At 42.1% G+C, this 17824-nt stretch overlaps 3 protein-coding genes across 3 annotated transcripts in view; 2 read left to right on the top strand and 1 right to left on the bottom strand.

Annotated features, from left to right (window-relative positions):
• LOC117582173 (dual 3',5'-cyclic-AMP and -GMP phosphodiesterase 11) overlaps positions 1 to 17229 on the bottom strand; it is a 54798-nt gene extending 37569 nt beyond the window's left edge. Inside the window, exons 1-2 of the mRNA XM_034269775.1 lie at positions 16104 to 17229; positions 8492 to 8577 (exon numbers count right to left, since the gene is read on the bottom strand). Coding sequence (XP_034125666.1) covers positions 8492 to 8552 — 61 coding nt within the window. The 5' untranslated portion in view covers positions 8553 to 8577; positions 16104 to 17229. The remainder of the gene's footprint in view (positions 1 to 8491; positions 8578 to 16103) is intronic.
• LOC117581720 (ATP-binding cassette sub-family A member 3-like) lies at positions 862 to 5433 on the top strand. The gene is given in 8 exon segments (XM_034269100.1): positions 862 to 873; positions 926 to 1094; positions 1431 to 1874; positions 1877 to 2804; positions 2866 to 3595; positions 4301 to 4887; positions 4951 to 5016; positions 5073 to 5433. Coding segments are annotated over 8 exon segments (3222 nt in total). The 3' UTR covers positions 5359 to 5433.
• Positions 10973 to 11548, top strand: LOC117582178 (mitochondrial import receptor subunit TOM20 homolog B-like). Its single transcript, XM_034269781.1, has one exon. It carries the CDS (start codon positions 10988 to 10990, stop codon positions 11531 to 11533), a length of 546 nt encoding a protein of 181 aa, XP_034125672.1. The 5' UTR covers positions 10973 to 10987; the 3' UTR covers positions 11534 to 11548.
• Positions 17230 to 17824: the final 595 nt, after the last annotated feature.

The raw sequence follows: 17824 nt of genomic DNA, 5'->3' as shown, positions 1-17824 counted from the left end.
TCTAACTTTATTTGTTACACTGGTTACAGATCTCGTACATCCAAAAAATATTCCAAGAAATTTACGCACATGAATAAAATATGCCAAATGAAGAGGAAGCGCCGGAAATCTTATCCTGCCCACGGAAGTTTCTATTGATTTTATGGAAAAACTTAAGTGTGCTCTTGGGACACAAGTGCCAGTTGGCTTGCTTCTTATTATCTTTTCTAATGACGTTGATCCCCCTTTTGCTGTCGGCATTAAGATTCTTGGTACTACACGACTCACACCCAGACTTTGAGCCCAGGGCTACCAGAAAAGTAAGTCGAAAAGCCACTTCTAAGTAAATAATATTGTGTTAATTATGTGTGGTCCACCCACAGAGAAATTATCTTATGTTACTCACCTCAAAATGCAATTTTAGAGTTACTTATTAAGGGTGTATCCTTTTCTGAATCTGAATATGTATCTGGTGAACGTATATATCATGTTCAGGGCTTTGTCGATGCCAATGGGCTGGAGAAAGCGCTTACAAAAAATAGTTCGTACAGAGGTGGGATCGGCATAGAGTTTCCCGACGAGTGGTCCGACATATCCGAATTGCCGAATAAATTTCGATTTGCTTTGCGGTTTCCCGTCAACAGAGAAACCCATTTTTCAACCAATCACCTGATGTCGCAGAGCGCAAAAGTATCATATTACCGGATAAGTGGGTTTCTGATTCTTCAGACGGAAATCAGCTTGAAGTATCTGCAGAAAAAGAATTCGACCCATACTTTTGTTAGACCAAAACTCGAATTACTCTATGATCAGTACATTTTCATGATTTTTTTCAAGGCTTCTGGAGTACTTTTAATGTTACTTTTTTTGTTTCCCTTTACAATGGATGTTAAGGTAAGACAAAGGCTTGCTCTTGTTGCAGTTATTAAAGAATTGCATTTTTCAGAGCATTGTCGAGGAAAAGGAGCTTCAGCTGAAGGATCTGTTGAACATCTCCGACGTTAGCAACTCTCTCCAATGGCTGGCCTGGTATGTCAAGTCCATGATAATTCTATTCATACTATCGCTGATTATTACAATACTTTGGACGGTGGTCAGTATGCCTCGCGGGAATGGTAGGTGCCTTGGCGGTAAGCCGGTCTTCCCTTACACTGACTGGTCGGTCTTTCTGTTATACTTGCTTGTGTGCAGCCACTCTCTCATATGTTTTGGCTTCTTGGTCAGCTCCTTCTGCGCTCGCAGCAATTGGTGTGCCATCATTGCCATTATTCTGTTCATTGCGAGCTCTCTGCCCAATTATGTCACGGACAAGGACAATACTGGGACACTGTTGAACATCCTGTGCAGCATTTTCGTTGTGTCAGCCATGAGCATGGTCATGGATCGAATTGTCGTATGGGAAGATGCGGGTTTGGGCCTGCAATGGAGCAATCTTTTTGAGACGTCGTGAGCCCGGGACAGGAATTTCCCGTGCACCAAGCGCTTCTGGTGTCCGACCAAGTCACTATCCCCACACAGGCTGTTCCCTGTCCGACCCAGCGACGAGGAGCGACCTTCGGATAATTCTTCGGACCGTAAGACCTCCAAGTATGTGGATGCCAGAGCCAAAGGTAAAAGCGCTGGTGTACAGATACAGAATCTCAGCAAAAGCTTTGGCAAGCGACAGGTGGTCGATGGCCTCAGATTCGATATGTATGAGAACGAGATCATGGTGCTCCTGGGACACAATGGAGCAGGCAAGACCACGACCATACAAATGTTGACGGGCACCATTCAACCCAGCTCCGGCACAGCGATCATCAACGGCTACGACATACAAACCGAACACCTCCATGCCCGTCGATCCTTGGGCTTTTGTCCACAGAAAAGCGTCTTCTTCTCTGGTTTAAGTGTGGCTGGTCTCTTCGATTCTACAGCCGCCTCAGGGGTCTAAAGGGGGCAGCGGTCAAGCAGGAAGTGAATAAATACTTGCAGAAGCTGAACCTCAAAGAAAAGGCGGGCACCTCGGCCCGTCGTCTCTCTGGGGGGACACAGCGTCGGCTTGCGTTGGCCTGTGCCCTGTGCGGCCACGTCAAGGTCCTGTTCTGCGACGAGCCCAGTACGGGTCTGTATCCCAGCTCACGGCACGACCTGTGGAAGCTGTTGCTGGATGAGAAGCGGGGACGCACCATTCTGCTTACCACCCACCATATGGACGAGGGCGAGGTGTTGGCCGACCGCATTGCCATCATAAGCGATGGACGGCTCCGGTGCCTAGGCACATTGGCGTTCCTCAAGAAACAGAACGAAACCAGCTACCTGCTCACCTGCGAGAAGGGCCCCAACTGCAATGTGTCCAGGTTGACCCAACTGATCGCGAGCCACGTGCCCATTACGCGTCCTCATAGTAACATTGGATCAGACGTGTCCTATCGATTGCCGCACCGCTTTTTGGGTTCCTTTGGCTCACTCTTCAACGACTTGGAACAACAGCAGGATCAGCTGGATGTGGTCGGATTTGGCCTTAGCTCCACGAGTCTTACAGAAATATTTATGTCGCACGGTGCGGAAGATCTCGGTGGTGGTGGTGGTCGGGGTCGCACTAGCAGCGGCGGCGGCGGCGGCGGATCGGATCAGCAGAGGCCGGTACAGAGTCAAAGTCAAAGTCAGAGACAAAGCCAAGAACAGAGCCGTTATCTTAACTTGTTCCAGCGCTACCTGGCCCAGTGCGAGGCCATGATGCTGAAGAAGCTCCTCCACATATATGATACGAAGTGGTTGTTTCTGTTCATCCTGCTGCTGCCCATTATCGCCTACGTGGTAGTTCTTATTCATATGTCTTTCAGGTAGCCCACTTCTGTCCAGGCTACCGATAACACTGGCTGATTATAAAAGCGATGACGTGAGAGTAATACTGCAATCGACATCGGACACTCGCCCTGCGCGTGATATAGCCAATGCCTACCAAGAATTGGCAAAGCAGCACTGCACCGTCCAAAGACTTAGCCAGAATTTTAAGGACTTCGTCGGCCCATCGGTGCAAGACACGCCAGCGAGATTATACGAAATGAAGCGCCGTCTTTTAGCAGCAGCCACCTTCGACAAAGAGACGATCGTCTGGTGTAGATCTCTACACTTCATTCATAGCGATCCTCTTTCGCTCAACCTAGCGTTCAACGCCATGGCGAAAGCGATGGTCGGTCCCGAGGCGAGCATAGAGGTAACCAATGCCCCCTACGAAAAATCGTCCTCCCTTGAGCAAAACTTAACGGTATATGTGACCGTGTGCATGTGCATAATGATTTATCTGGCCATTGTCCTGCCGATATTCGCCATCTCAGTGGTGCAGGAGAAGGTATCGCAGATACGGATGCAGCAGCAGGTGTCCGGTGTGAACCTGGCCACCTACTGGCTGACCCATTATATCGTGGATTTGACCCTCTACTTTGTGTTTTCCCTGGCACTGACACTGGCGGTGCACGATTTGTGCAATCCCTGGGACATGCTGTCAATACTCATGATCATCGGAGCGGCGGGGCTTCCCTTTACCTATATATTGGCATGCTGTTTCCGAAGTGCTGGCTCAGCCTTGGCTGTAATTATCAACATTCACATTATAGTCGGTAGTATTTTCAACGTCAGTTTTCAAACTGAAACATTTAAATGTAACTCCACCCGTTTCTCCTTCTCACGTAGGTACGGTCGTTGCCTTTATGATGATGGGCATATGGTCCATGACACATAGGGGTGCTATCAGTCCGCTGATTAACATATTTTACCTTTATCCTATATTTACTGGCACATTTGGGGTAACAAACTGTTTTATAAGGATTAAATATTGCAAATATCTACTTGAAGAAATGGAAGATTTATTTAAATTGCATTGTACTCCTGGACTAACCCCAGGACTATCATCAAGTCTCCCACAAGTGTGCCCTTGCCGGGGTATGTATGAAAATAGGGTACAGAAGGTCTGTCCGTCCATCCGTCTGTCCGTCTTGATGAGCGCCTCGATCTCAGAGGCCACAAAAGCTACAGCATCCAAATATTGCATCGATACTGCTGTGACATCACACTGTTAAAAGTGTATTTCAAAATTGCGCCACGCCCCCACAAAAGGTCGAAAATCTGGTGTATGCGCCATTTTGAAGATAGGATAAGAATGTCCGTAGGGTTAGCAAAATGTCGAGCGCGGATCGCAAGGAGCAAGCTTTGGTCCTGAACAATGTCTCGAAAAGATTCTGCACCTTTTCCGCCGTGGGTGGCATATCTTTCGCTGTCAAACCGTGAGTAGTGATTAATGTGCATTAATGACTGTAACTAAAACACCAATTTAATGCAGGGGCGTGTGCTTTGGTCTACTGGTCTACTGACGGCAGGCAAAATTCATGTCAGAGGCTGGAGCCTACAATTCCGTCCCAGGGCAGCGAGGAAGCAGCTCGGCTACTGCCCCCAGCACGACACGCTCTTCGACTTTTGCACTGGCCGTCAAACACTCAGGATCTTCCTTTTGCTGCGCGGCACACGCCGGAATCTCCTCAGAGAAATGTCCGAAAAGCTGGCCACCGACTTAGGCTTTCTTGCGCACCTCGACAAAAAGGTCAAGGCCTACAGTGGCGGCACTAAGCGAAAGTTAAACGCAGCGGTGGCTGCCGAGGGCTCATCGCTCCTTTGTCTGGACGAGCCCAGCTCCGGGGTCGATCCGGCGTCCCGGCGCCACGTGTGGACTGTCCTCTCCTCGCTGCGTGACAAGGGCAAGGCGGTGCTGCTTAGCTCTCACAGCATGGAGGAGGTGGAGGCCCTCTGCTCGCAATTGGAAATTATTGTGGATGGGAAAATTCATTGCCTCGGATCGCAGCAGCGCATCAAGAATAAATTTGCCGAGAGTCTGGTGCTCAAGTTACATGTAGAGACCGGAAATCTGGAAAGGTGAGACCATCCCAGACGTACAGAGATAAACCCTGAAACCCTCTAACCCACCCACCCACACAGCCTAGCGTACACTGTGGAGAAAGTAAAGAATCAAATGGCATCGGACTTTCCCAAGTCATCGCTACAGTAAGTTGCATTCTTGACCCACCAAACACACTCACTCGAAATGAATGATCACTTAGGGAAGAGTTTGGAGGAAGGCTCACCTACCACATACCCACTGCCAAACTGAGATGGTCGCGGGTATTCTCATACGTTGAGAGGAATCGCAGCCCTTGGAAGTTATTGGACTACTCTCTGTCGCAGCCGTCGGTGGAAGATGTCTTTCTGGACATTGCAAAGAAGAGCGCGCAGGAAAAAACACAACAAAATATTCAAAACAGCCAACCAAAGAGTCGTCCTACCAAGAAGGAATCCGCCAAATCAAGTAAGGATAATGGCCGCGCCACTAGGTTGACCAAGCCATAGGCCTGTAGCAATTCAGTGGGTGAGATGCGAATTCGCCTAAAATAAACAAAGCGAAGAAATTCCACTCCAAATGTATGATACACGAGTGTTTTTGTTGGAGTGATTTCTTGTGAGGCCTCTCTGCCATTGTGCTAGTGTCGTCCGCTCTTCTTTTTTTTTAGTTTGTTGCGAGCGACTAATGAACTTTAGCTTGGCTTTGCTCTACTATACTCTCACTCTCAATGGGTTGCTCTCTCTCTCTCTCTCTCTCTCTCTACCATCTATATACCTCTCTCTGCGTCTGCCTCCTGTCTTTGTCTTTGCTGTTTGTTGTCTTTTGTAGTTTTTCCATTCGTTCTCTCTCGCTCTTGGTTGCCTTCACCCAGGCATTCGCATTCAACTTGTTGATAGCTCACAATTTTTCTTTCACCCTCTTTCCTCTTGCTGCTTTTCGTTTTTCTTTTGCTATGCTTTTGTCAGATTTTTCTTATCAGGCGTAAATAAATTGTGTCTCTCGATGTGTGTGCGCCACTGTGTCGGTGTGTGTCTGTGACCTGGGAAATGGCCGACTTTTGCTTGCCGTTAGGTGTCGGTTGCGTTACTGTAGCTGCTGCTGCTGCTGCTGCTGCTGTTAACGCTAACGTGACCATGGCCGTAATTGATTGCCGCCTGCCTGCTGCCGATAGCCTAATGAATTGATGGAACAGCAGCAGCAGCAGCCGACGCAACAGCAACAGCAACAGTTTCGGCAGTGGCAACGGCAGTGGCGACAGTAGCGCCACATGAAGCGTCAAAGTTTCTGCTCCAAGAGGCTTACGGGTGCAATAGAAAAAGAGGGCATGCGCCTGCAGTTACATGCAGTTCACATGACACAAAATGGCATCTACAGTACATTACTTTACCGTCATAAGCTACTTATCTTAGAGATAGCAAAGCAACAAATAATTTTTTAATAGTGTCAAGACATATTAGGTAGACTTTTCTTAATTTTTGTGTTCGAATTAAAAAACTAACAAATGCATAAAATTCTTATTCTGACCATCTGAACTAGTTATGACTAATTTACTACAAAGCTCCACTTAATGAAGTAGCTTAAAATGCATGGGAGACAATGGAAAACAGAACCAAAGTTGTAATCTTCAGCTGAAGTTTACTTAAACTCTGTTTCTCAATTGCTTTTGGAAGTCTGTTTCTTGGTTCGGGCGATATTGAGTTAAATATTGGAATCAAACAAAGCCAACAGCTGTTTTCCTTCGCTTCTTCTTTTCGAAAAACAAAAAAGTAAGGAACAAAAAGCATTTCTGTGGCATGACTCAAGACAGAGACCGAAACGCGTCGAATGTATCGTATCGAGAAATGCACCGTTAGTTATCTTTCATGTCCAAAATAAGGAAAAATACAAGCACAAGAGAGTATGTGTTTGCACTCACGTCAGTTGGCCAAAAAGAACCGGCTTTTTGAGCAAACCAGAAACAGAAAACAGACTCGAGCCAAAAGAGCAGCAAAAAGCGGTAGCAGCAGCACAAAAAACCCACTCAAAAGTTTGCTCTTTTCAGATAAACTTTCGATACTCTTTTACCCCGACCAAAGCTCTGACTTTGCGCGCAAAAAGCTTGTTCTCTCATTTCCCCTTACGATATTCAATTTGCTGTTTGAGTCTCTTCTGCTCAATGCCAAAATGCCGGCTATGAACATTGGAGTAAAGCGGAAAATAGAGCAAAGCAAAAGCAAGGAAATAAAGTAAACCAAAAGCAAAAATAGTAAGGCAAAACAGAATTAAAAGACAAGAATGAGAATAGCTTACAAAATATTATTCAATAAGTTTCTTTCGATATTAAACTTGAACAAAGATTGTTTGTATTTTACTCGCTATTTTTGCTGATAATATTTTTTCTGTTCATTGGTCTTTTTCTTTTGGACCCCTCTATTTGTTAGAGTTTCTGTTTTGTTTTCTTGAAACGGAAACGGCAATGACGGCACACACAAGTGAAATGTAACGGCCGCTCAGTATGTGAGTGTGCTGTGGTGTTTGTGGCTCTGTCTGTGTGTACTTATGCCTCCATAAACCACATCACATGGAGGAGCAGAGCGTGACACCAGCAACGACATCAGCAGCGCCACTTCTGGCTTTGGCTTCCTTTGTGGGAAAGTGTTGACAAAGCGTGCCAAAAAGCATCTTCCAACCCGCGAGAGGACCTTCTCTTTCGCATTCCCCCTCTGCTTGTTGCCATTACAAAGATAAACATAGAACCCGCCATAGCCTGTCTTTACTGTACTTGAAATAGGGGACTCTTAGAGCGTGGTTCCGCGAAAGTAAAGTAGGGGGATCTGGGCCATAAATTGTGTAAAGTTCTCTCCTAGTTCTCATCGTCCGCCTGGTTGACTCCTCCATTTCGTTGCTCTTGCTGTTTCTGTTCTGTTTCTGGTTTGTTTGTTTGCCTTTGCCCCGCTGTTTGTTTGTCCGTGCCGTTTGTTTGAAATTAATTAAAAGTTTATGTGATTGTTTTTTAGCCCATCCACACGTTTTCGGAACACCCACAGCCAGCACCCACTACAACCACCATAAACCAATCTCAATAGAAACGCCACTCACTGTGGAAACCGAACCAGCCTTGGAACCCCACTTGAGGGGTTCATCATTCATCTTTTTGGGGTTTCGATTACATTGTTTTCATATTCAAATCGATTTTAGCATCGATTGGGGGAGTAAGTAAAAAGTGTAAAGGGGTATTTGGTGTTCTTAGATTGGAATCCTTCTTTAAGGACATTTCGAATTATCATCTGCGGCAGTGCATTTACCCCTTAGCACATCAATAACCCATGAATAACCTAATTGAAACCTCTCTTTCAGATACGTTAAAAATTCATAAGACAAATTTCTTGCCTTATGATTTCGACAACATTTCAATTTTCTGCCACTTAGCAAACATTTCTCAAGCAAGTCTCATTAAAATTTGATGGTCCAAGCATGGCGCTAATGAGACACAGACAGATAGTCAGATTCCGTTTCTTGGGAAGGAAAGAATGAATAAACGCTAAAACATGCCACAAATTGCAGAACAATGAATGGCATTGAACTTTAGAGACGCTTTTTGTTTGAGTTCTCAAAAGTGAGCCATGAAAAAGGAGCTCAGATTTCTGTGAAGAAACTTACCAATCTTTCGCCGAGCACGCCACAGGACAGGCGGAGCCGCATTGTTGGGTGACGAAGCCATTCCGCAGTTCAAAGTTCAATCGAATCTGCAATTGTATGAAATCAACTATTAAAGAAACGCAGACAAAATATAATTATCTACCACTGAGATTATTTTACACAGAAATTTATTAATTGCCTGATTGATTGAGTCGCCGCGCCGTTCCAAATGGGAACATGGTCCGCATTTTGTTGGAAAAACCCTCGAGCAAACCTTGAGATAACATTCAACATTGAATTCCCCAAATAATGCCAAAATACCAAAAGATACATCCGCCAGCAAAAACGCCTAAGAATGAATGAATGCTTGGGTGAATGACTGAATGACAAGCTTTGATTAATGGAGTCGCGATTCGCAGAGCAGCAACATCATTAGACTATTTATGAATCTTGGTTTTTTGCGCCAAAATATGAAAAAAGTGTGCCTTTTTTTTTGGTCAAGTACAAGTATTTTTCCGTCATAAATAATATCGTGACACATGTGTCTGGGGAGGAAAAATTATGTTGCGAAATGAGTGAACGTTTACTGATGCTTGGCAATTGAATTTCAACTTTCAAAGGAGATTTTTGGTGAGGGAGATACTTATTTCAAGTGTGACTCTCATCGACCGAGAGCTAGCTGATAGATTGTTGGAGAGATGGGCACGAATAGTCACACTCAACTGATAAGCTGGGAAAGCCCTGAAGTCTAGACAGACAATGGATATCTTGGCCAAAATTCTTTGTTCCTCAAAGAATGTTTTCAAGGCCTCAAGGATAAAATAAAAATTGAGACGTCAAATGGTCTCGCACTTGCAACGATCTTATCAATATCAATCTTTCTTTCATTCCAATAAGCTCTGAATATATTCAGAGAATTCAAATTCGAATTCGATTGAGTCCCCCATGAAATATTGAGTAATTTTCCACAATATCTTCTTAAAGTTTTTGCATATTTTTATTGCTAAGCGGATTATGGAAACCCCTGACAGTAATCAATAATTATTCACTAAATAAACAAAAGGCACACAGAAAAATCTTGAAAGGAAGTTGATAAACTAACAAATGGCCATAAGCCTTGGGCAAATTTGGCCATAAACAAAGTTGGAGAACAATAATAATATTCCAGCCAGTAGGCATAATCTACAAACATTTGTTGAATGAAATTCCTCAATAAACGAATAGATTTTATATCTCCCAAGGAAAAAAACAAACAATAATAAATAATTCGGCACCTCTATAATGCCCAGAGCTTTCATCATTATAAACTTTTAGATTGTTCACTTTTATGGGTACTCTCCCGCTCTCTCGCTCTCTCTTTCTTTCTCTCTCACTGCTGCCTCATGTTTCTTATCAGCTGTTGCTGCTACTGCTGCTGCCTTCAGCGATTGTCGTCTTATCAGGGACCGACCTTGACTTTATATCTCAAAAATTAGTGGTAGGCGCCTTTCAATCTTCTTTTCATTTCCACTCAAAACGCGGACCGTGGCCATAGGAGTCAATGAACCACAAGAAGCACAGAACAATTGTATAGCAGCAGCTCGGCTCTCTAGAAGGTCTCGTTTTTTTATTCAGATTTCAGTTTTTGATTCCTAATAAAATTCAAGAGCACAGCCGCAGCAGAATTCCATTAAACCTAATTAAGGGGCACGCTTTTTGCTTTAAAATTTCATGAAAATCCATAACACATAAAGTGCCTGCTGAAAGAAAATTAAATGAGAATTAAATATTACCCAGCTATGTACACAGATTTGCAACTGAATTTTCCCTATTAATATTGCAAACGTTTCATAGAGGAAAGTATAGAAACTTGGAATTTGAAAAGCATAAGATAGAATAGAAATTTCTACAAAAAGAGCAGACCCCTTTTTCTTTACTCCCAGAGGGTATTGAAAATATATTAAATATTTAGCAACATTTTATTTTATTTCTTATTTATTGGGCTGTCATTTTTGACGCCATGGAATCCCCTTCGTCGACTGCAGGGCGCCATGTCAATTGCGTTGCTGTCCAAGAGGTTAATCTTTTGCTGAGGCACGCTGAGCAGCCACAACAGATAGTGGCTGATGAGGGGGGCTGATGATAGGGTTAGGTTCCACCCGATTATAACTGCGCACAAAATGTATTTGCAATTAGTGGAAGACAATGGAAAAACTGAAACAAAATGAAATGCAAACACACGGCAAAAAAAGTCATTAGATAACCCCCAAACCAGATGAGAGAGTGGAAATTGTTTAGAGAATTGGCAAGCACATGGGAGGCACAATTATTAGGTAACTTTTTACTATTTTCTATAGTTTATGGACTGCAAAACAGTTGCGACAAAAAGTGTGACAACAGATGGAAAAATTTCAATTGGATTTTTCTGTTAAAACTCGTATTTAGAGCAGTTCTACATTTAAAGATTACACTCAAAATTTCTGATTTTCGTCAAGGCATAACTTTTTTTTCCAAGTAAAAATATTAAATTCCTGCAAAATGTCATCGACAAAATTCTTTTTATTGATTACAACCGGCGTGAGCTTATTGGGATTATGCATCTACTATGACCGAAAACGTTTGAGCGATCCGCAGTACAAAAGGAAGCTGCACGAGCGTCGTCTACGGAGGGTTGTAGAACAGAAGGATTCTCAGATATCGGTACATGAGCAGACAGTGAGGCAGCAGCATGTTCAGCACCGTCTCCAGTTGGAGCTGTTTATTTGGATGCCTGCCGTCAAATGTCTGGCCCATCCGACGGTCCTCAAGCAGTTGTTTCATTCGGAGCTGGAGCTGGGGGATCAACTTATGCATAAAGGTCACCTAAGCAAGGGTCTAACGCACTTGGCCAAAGCCATTATGCTGTGCAGGCAGCCAGCCATCCCTCTGCATAACCTCCAAGCGACCATGCCAAAAGCGTTGCTCCAGCCGCTGATCATACGAGTGTCAGAGTTTCTGGAGGAGAATCGACAGTACCGCGAGATGCTAAAGTTGTTCTCTTCTAGTGATGCTGACGAGGGGATTAGCAATGGCAAAGCATGGTGATCTAACCCTAGCTTCTCCCAGTGGCCAACGAGTCTTTGTAGATGGATACAAAATTTGTCTTTGCATTTGGTAAAATAAACCGAAAACTTTACCCCCAACCTGCCTTCAATCTCTCATTAAATCCCAAATTGTTCTTCAATTAAAACAGTGCCCTTGCAATTGTCATTGAAAGACCCACAGAATGCCCCAAAAAAAACACTTTACTAGTACTATCAGAAAATCGGCAAAAAATTCATAATTAATATAAAACGCACATCACGAAAAGTTGTGGGTTTTTGCTGTTGTTTTGTTTGTGCGACTATTAAATGCGTAATCATCTAAATAACAATAATAACAATTCACGTACAATGCCAGAGAGTTCGTATACCGCCAGAAACCGTAAACATCAACAGAAATTATTGTTGCAAAAAGCAGCTGGTCGGTTGGTGGGGGTAACTATGCGGCATAAACAGGGCTTGAAGCGTCTGGGAGCGTCATGAAACAGCTTGGAGCGGCACGAACTGCTTTGGCAAACAGTAAAAGGCAACAGAAAACCTGGAAGGAGAAGCGTTATGGAAATCTAGGTGAGATACTCCCACACACCCTCGAAGATACTCCCACCCATAATCATTGGGGCTCCACCCAAGGCTCCATCCGACAGGCAACAAATCAATCAGCGATAACAAAAAAACGCAGACCTGTTTCGCATATTTAATATTATATATTTTGTCTGCACTGACCCAAAAAAAAAATATGTTTTTGCCATTTTAAATTCGAACTTTATGGCGAAATTCTGTAGAGTTGTCAGGGCAGTGTTTTTTGTAGGGAATAAACTTGTCTCTAGGAAAATAACCACCAAATTAAGTAGTTCTGTCTAAGTTCGGTCTATTTAAATTTGCATATTATAAAGTGCTGTCACTACTGCTGGTTTTTTTGTGTAAGTTGAACAATGGGAAAGGCCCTATAAAGGCCCTAAACTTCAGGAAAGTCCCTTAAACAAGTCGAGTGACAAAGTAAAGCACCAGTTCCAGATAATTTAGTACCAGTTCATTCCATCATTTAACTAGTTAAAATGGTTAGATTTCTTAGTTTCAGCCAGTTCATTGCAGTTTTTAGCAATGTAAATTAATTTAAATGTTAATTGCAACAGAAAACTATATGAATATTAATATTAAAACTACAATAAAGAAAGAATGATCCGATGGTTTGATTTAACTATTTAATTATCATCTGTTGGAAATTCCGAAATTTAGAATTAGAATTAAGAATAATAATTAGAAAAGATCATTTATCATTTTGTTAAATATAACTAAATAATTTAATTTAATAAAATGTTTGATGAAATCATGAATATTAATGAACAGACATTATAAGGTTCAATAACTTTGCATAAATGAAGAATTAATGTTGCAGAACAGTTAAATAAATGTTCGATTAATGGTGAATAGGAAGAATGCTACGAATGAATGCAGTGAATCGTTTCAAAGCGAGACTCAAAGATACAAACTTGCAATCTTATCAATCTTTAGATGTAACATTGTATATCTTTCACCACTCGCACGCCCTGCACTTCGATGGAAAGCCTGTACTGTGAGGTACATTACACTTCTGTGACTCAAACATCAGAAGTGCATCAATCATTCATTCATTGGTTATCACTTCAAGCCAGAACATGCCCATACCCATATAGTACACCCAGACACTGACCAGAAATAACTCGAATCGAAGCAAAAGACAGCGTCAGAGCTGATGTTTGCGTCACCTGCTGGCTCTTACCACGTCACGGAGAGCGTGTGTTATGGAAAGATTTGGCTTTTTTGCATGAAATTGTTAATTAACAAAAGACTTGAGTGATAGAGAGCGAGATGTGTCGCCAGCAGATGAATCACAGTCACATTTTCAATATTGGGAGCACTTTTCCAGCAGGTGGCAACAAAGGGAGTTCCACTTTCAGAAACCCCCACAACCCCACCTCAAAAGTGTTGAAAGGTGCACGGGAATTGACTCGTCTAATCAGCACGATAATGTTAATTTGAAATACGCGTGGCTTTTAGCATTTTTTTGATGGGTTCCCAGGTGCCGGCGGGCCATACCACCCCTTTGCCACCTTCTGATATCCGGACAAAACGTAGACCGCGAGCCGCTCTACACTTATCAGCAGTAGGGGGCAACAAATCTGCTCAAATAACACGCACATGTACTCGTACCATGGGAATATCTACTATATTATAAATTGTATATGCTATATGATATCTTATCTAACGCATGACATGCATGTCAGGCATTTAAACGACGCATTAAACGGCAGGTAAAACTCCACAAACCTATGGAGTAAAACACCCCAGAAACACTCCTTTATGACGGAGCAGAGTGTCTGTTTCTCTTGTTGAGAAAGAATGAAAGTTCTAGTGTCTCCCAGAGAGTTGCAGGTATTCAGTTAGAGCAACAGTCCATGATTCAAGTTTAAGTTTGTTATGTTTAAGCCAAACAATTTACCAAAAGAACCAAATATACGTAAAGTACACAAACAGAAAATAGTCGTACGAGTATTAGGGCTATGAAAATAAAGAGGAATGCAGAGGAAACTGTAAACAAATAAAGTGGTACTCTCCATGGCACATTTTTTCCAAGAAAATGTAGAATCTAACATTCAAATTTCGTATGTAGTTGGAAAGTTTTTGTGGTTATTGAGCATTGTTAGATAAGTACAAATATGGTTCATGTGAAAAATAGTCATAGAATACAGAGAATTTGTCTACAGAGAAATCAGAGTCATGGAATGGAAATTACTGCGAAGATACACAACGAAATAAATCTCGCATTCTATGCAACACACTTGCAACTCTCTAATTACTCATGCAACAAATTTTAAATATTTACAAGTATATTCCAAGCAATCATCATTTGATAAACAAAAGCAAACAAATGAACGAACAGACGGAGGAACGGTGAAAAAGGTAACAAATATTTCCCGCTTATCTGATTCACGTGGCTCCGAAAAACAGTAGATAATGAAGCGGCTGCTCTAATTATCTGACAGCTGGACAAATGTTCATAAAGCCCACACACGTTCCCCCACATCATCATGATCATCATCCACATCAACATCATGCGAGTATCTATCTGTATCTGTGTATCTGTATCTGCATATCTCTCATCTAAAAGTTAATTACAGGTCGTTTCTATGTGAAGAATGAGAGAATACATGTACATATCTAGATTCTAGAATGAAACATGATTTAATAAGACATTTAGAATGCCAAACACGTTTAGGTTACTGCAAAGAGTAGGAAAAATATCAAGCGGTAGACCTTAATGCGTGATTCCGTGATTGATTTTGGAACAGGAAGAAGCGAACCCGGCGAACAGTTGTCGGGAAGTCATTGCACGATTTATTGTGTGTCCAAGTGTTTGATTCAGGGTGCACGCATACTTATCGCAGAAACTGTGTTGTGTGTGGTGTGTGGTCTGTTGTGTGTGTCCGTGCTTTTTATGGGAGTTAAATAAAAAAAAAAACCACTCCACTCCTTTTAATTAGCCAAGCCAACTGTAAAAACCAAGATGATCTGACAGCAGACAGCAAGCAGGGTTTGTCATTCATTAAACGTAAAGGAGATTTTAACTGATTTTTCAGCAGCAAGGGGCATGCCTCCATAAACCTCAATTGCTGTCTGGCAATTGTCTTATCTTATGACCACATACATATAACATGGTAGCTCTTCTGCCACACAAATGTATCTTTACCATTTGCTTTGCCTCAAAATGTACCCCGTTTTCTACCGCCAATTGTATCTCTTCTCTTGCCCCTCTTTGCCATCTTTACCTTTACAGTTATTCGGCTAACGAGCTTCGCCAAACACAACAAACAACAAAAAAAACGAGCAGAAAAAAATCTCTTGCCTCGTTTTTTGCTGCTTTTTTTGACAGTCTCAAGCACCGGCACTTCATGGCAGCAGAAGCAGTACAAAAATGCTTAAGAAAGCATAAAATGCAATTAAAAGAGGGATCGCAAAGAGAGAAAAAAGAAATTAGAGCAAGTGGCTATGGGGGGAAAATGGAAATTTATTGGAGAAACCATAAATAAATAATAGAAAAAGTAAAACTATTTTGGTGAGTTAGAAAAAATTGATTGAACAGGGTATATTTTTTATTAAAATAAGAAATTTATTTATTTAATTATATTGGTTATTTGTCAGACAAGAACACATGGTTCCTAGTAGCACTTGTAACACTTCTGTAAAACATTTAATTTCCAACAGACAAGAAAACTAAAGATGTACTTATACGAAAACAGAGTACAGAGTACTAATGAACGCTGAGGGCAGAAGATAGATGCTAGAGGGAGTAAATACAGAGACCAGGGGACCACTATAAATAGATTCATTCAAGGGTGATTGAACGCTGAAATCAGTTGGCCGCCCAAGAGAAATATGCATTTTATTTTTTACAAGAATTTTAAAGCAAAAGAATTCTAGAAAAACCATCTACTGAACAGCTAATAAATGTACACCTTTCAGATGCGAGAACATTATAGTTTGAGTAATAATCAATATTTTTATCAGCTTCCGCACTTAAGCTCTAGAAAACTTACAACAATTAAAACGCCTGACGTTGCTGTTTCTCAATTAATCCCAAAATGTTATTGTAAATAACAACCTTTCCTCAATTGTTTTCACTTGTTGATTTGTTGAATTGAAATAAATTTACTTTTATTGAAAGGTTATTTAATGTATCATTCCATACATGTGTGTGTGTAATTATTTATGTATTCGTATATACAATATTTTTATGGTATATATCATTAATTCACTCAACTCTGGCTTCAACTTTCATTTGAAACAATCGAATCGCGTGATTAACTTTTTATTTATTTTTTTGTGGTTTTTACCCTTTGCTTCTTGCTCTCTTTCTCTTTCTCAGACGAAATGAAATTCAAGCAAACACGAAATAAAGAAACAAAAACTGTCACTATGAGGAATAATAAATTAAAAGATGCACGGAAATAATTTGTTGCTTATTAAATGTTATTCTTTAAGTGTAAATTTTTAGCATTGATTAGGATTCTACTTTTTTGAGTATATTTTGTATATTTATGTGACTTTTATTGGGTTTCTTTTACGAACTTCTAGGACTTATTTTCGTATGTTTTGTATATTTTGCATAGCATGTTTTGTTGTATTTTATTTTGTTTATTTCTTGGATTCTCTTTTGGGGGATTTGGGTCTTGATTTGGGCCAACACATACACACTCACAGATTTCGCAGCTATAAATCACACAGACTCTGGAATTGGTAAATTCTGCTTCGTTTTATGCTTATTTCGCTGCTCTGCTCTCTCTCTATCTGGCTCCGCTCTCTCGCTTTGATCCACAATACAATAAAATACAAGACACTTCACAGTTATTTCGTAGGGTCCGCAAAGAAACTCTTAACAATTTACAATTTCTTTCGTTTTCAGCGACACGCAAAACACTGCTCAGCCTGATCGAATCGGATCATCATTATCTTGATCCCAAGAATACTATATATAATCCACATCCAGGCAGCCAGACAGGCCAAAGGCAGAGGGCGAGGGCGACGCGACGTGACTTTCCGTATTCTGTGTATTCTGTTTTCTCGCTCTCTTCGTCTCGCTTTGCTTTGCTTTTGCTTTGGATTCCACTTTCGGCGAGAAAAAACGACCGAACTGAACTGTGCGCGCGAAGAACTGAAAGCACAGCGGATCGGCGGCAACGTTTGGCGCTCGGTTTGTGGCTGGTGAATCTCGTGGAGAGTCGGCAGCGTCGCCAGCGGCGTTGGATCATAAGCGTTGTTGTTGCACTGTGCAGGGTAGGCTCGTGTAAGGTGAGAGCGCGCTCACCACGGTCCCAAATGCTTATACCAAACTATACGGTAGTTTTAGTGCGAAGAGAAAGCCTCACCTAATATCAACGCACCTTTGTGCTTGACAGCTGCAGAGAGAGTAATTGAGAGAGCAGTCCAGTGATTGCCAGAGAGCACTAGCACCACGCTATAGAAAAGAGCGAGGCAGATCATTCCCTCTCTATCTCTAGCACTTGGCTTCCACGTTGTAAAATGTTCTTATTAGGCTTAACCCTTCTCCGTGCCAGTGCTTCCTACTGGACCACCACCGCCCGTCTTTTTGGCAAGTAAAAGGTTCAAAGTCCACTTTCCACTGAACGAGTGCAACCCGAGCTCAATCTTCCAGGGGCTGCGGGGCAGGGGGAAGAGCAAAGGTATTCGGGATGTGGCAATCACATTGCATCCAGTTTGCCGTTTGCCTTCACACCTCCACGCCGTCATCCCCCCCACC

This window comes from Drosophila guanche, unplaced genomic scaffold (assembly GCF_900245975.1).
Source record: "Drosophila guanche unplaced genomic scaffold, DGUA_6, whole genome shotgun sequence".
NCBI lineage: Eukaryota > Metazoa > Arthropoda > Insecta > Diptera > Drosophilidae > Drosophila > Drosophila guanche.
The sequence above is the reverse complement of the archived record's forward strand: the minus strand, read 5'-3'. Positions and strand labels throughout refer to the sequence as shown.

Coding starts and splice junctions, on each gene's coding strand:
- LOC117582178 (XM_034269781.1), top strand. CDS start 10,988: ATGTCATCGACAAAATTCTTTTTATTGATTACAACCGGCGTGAGCTTA.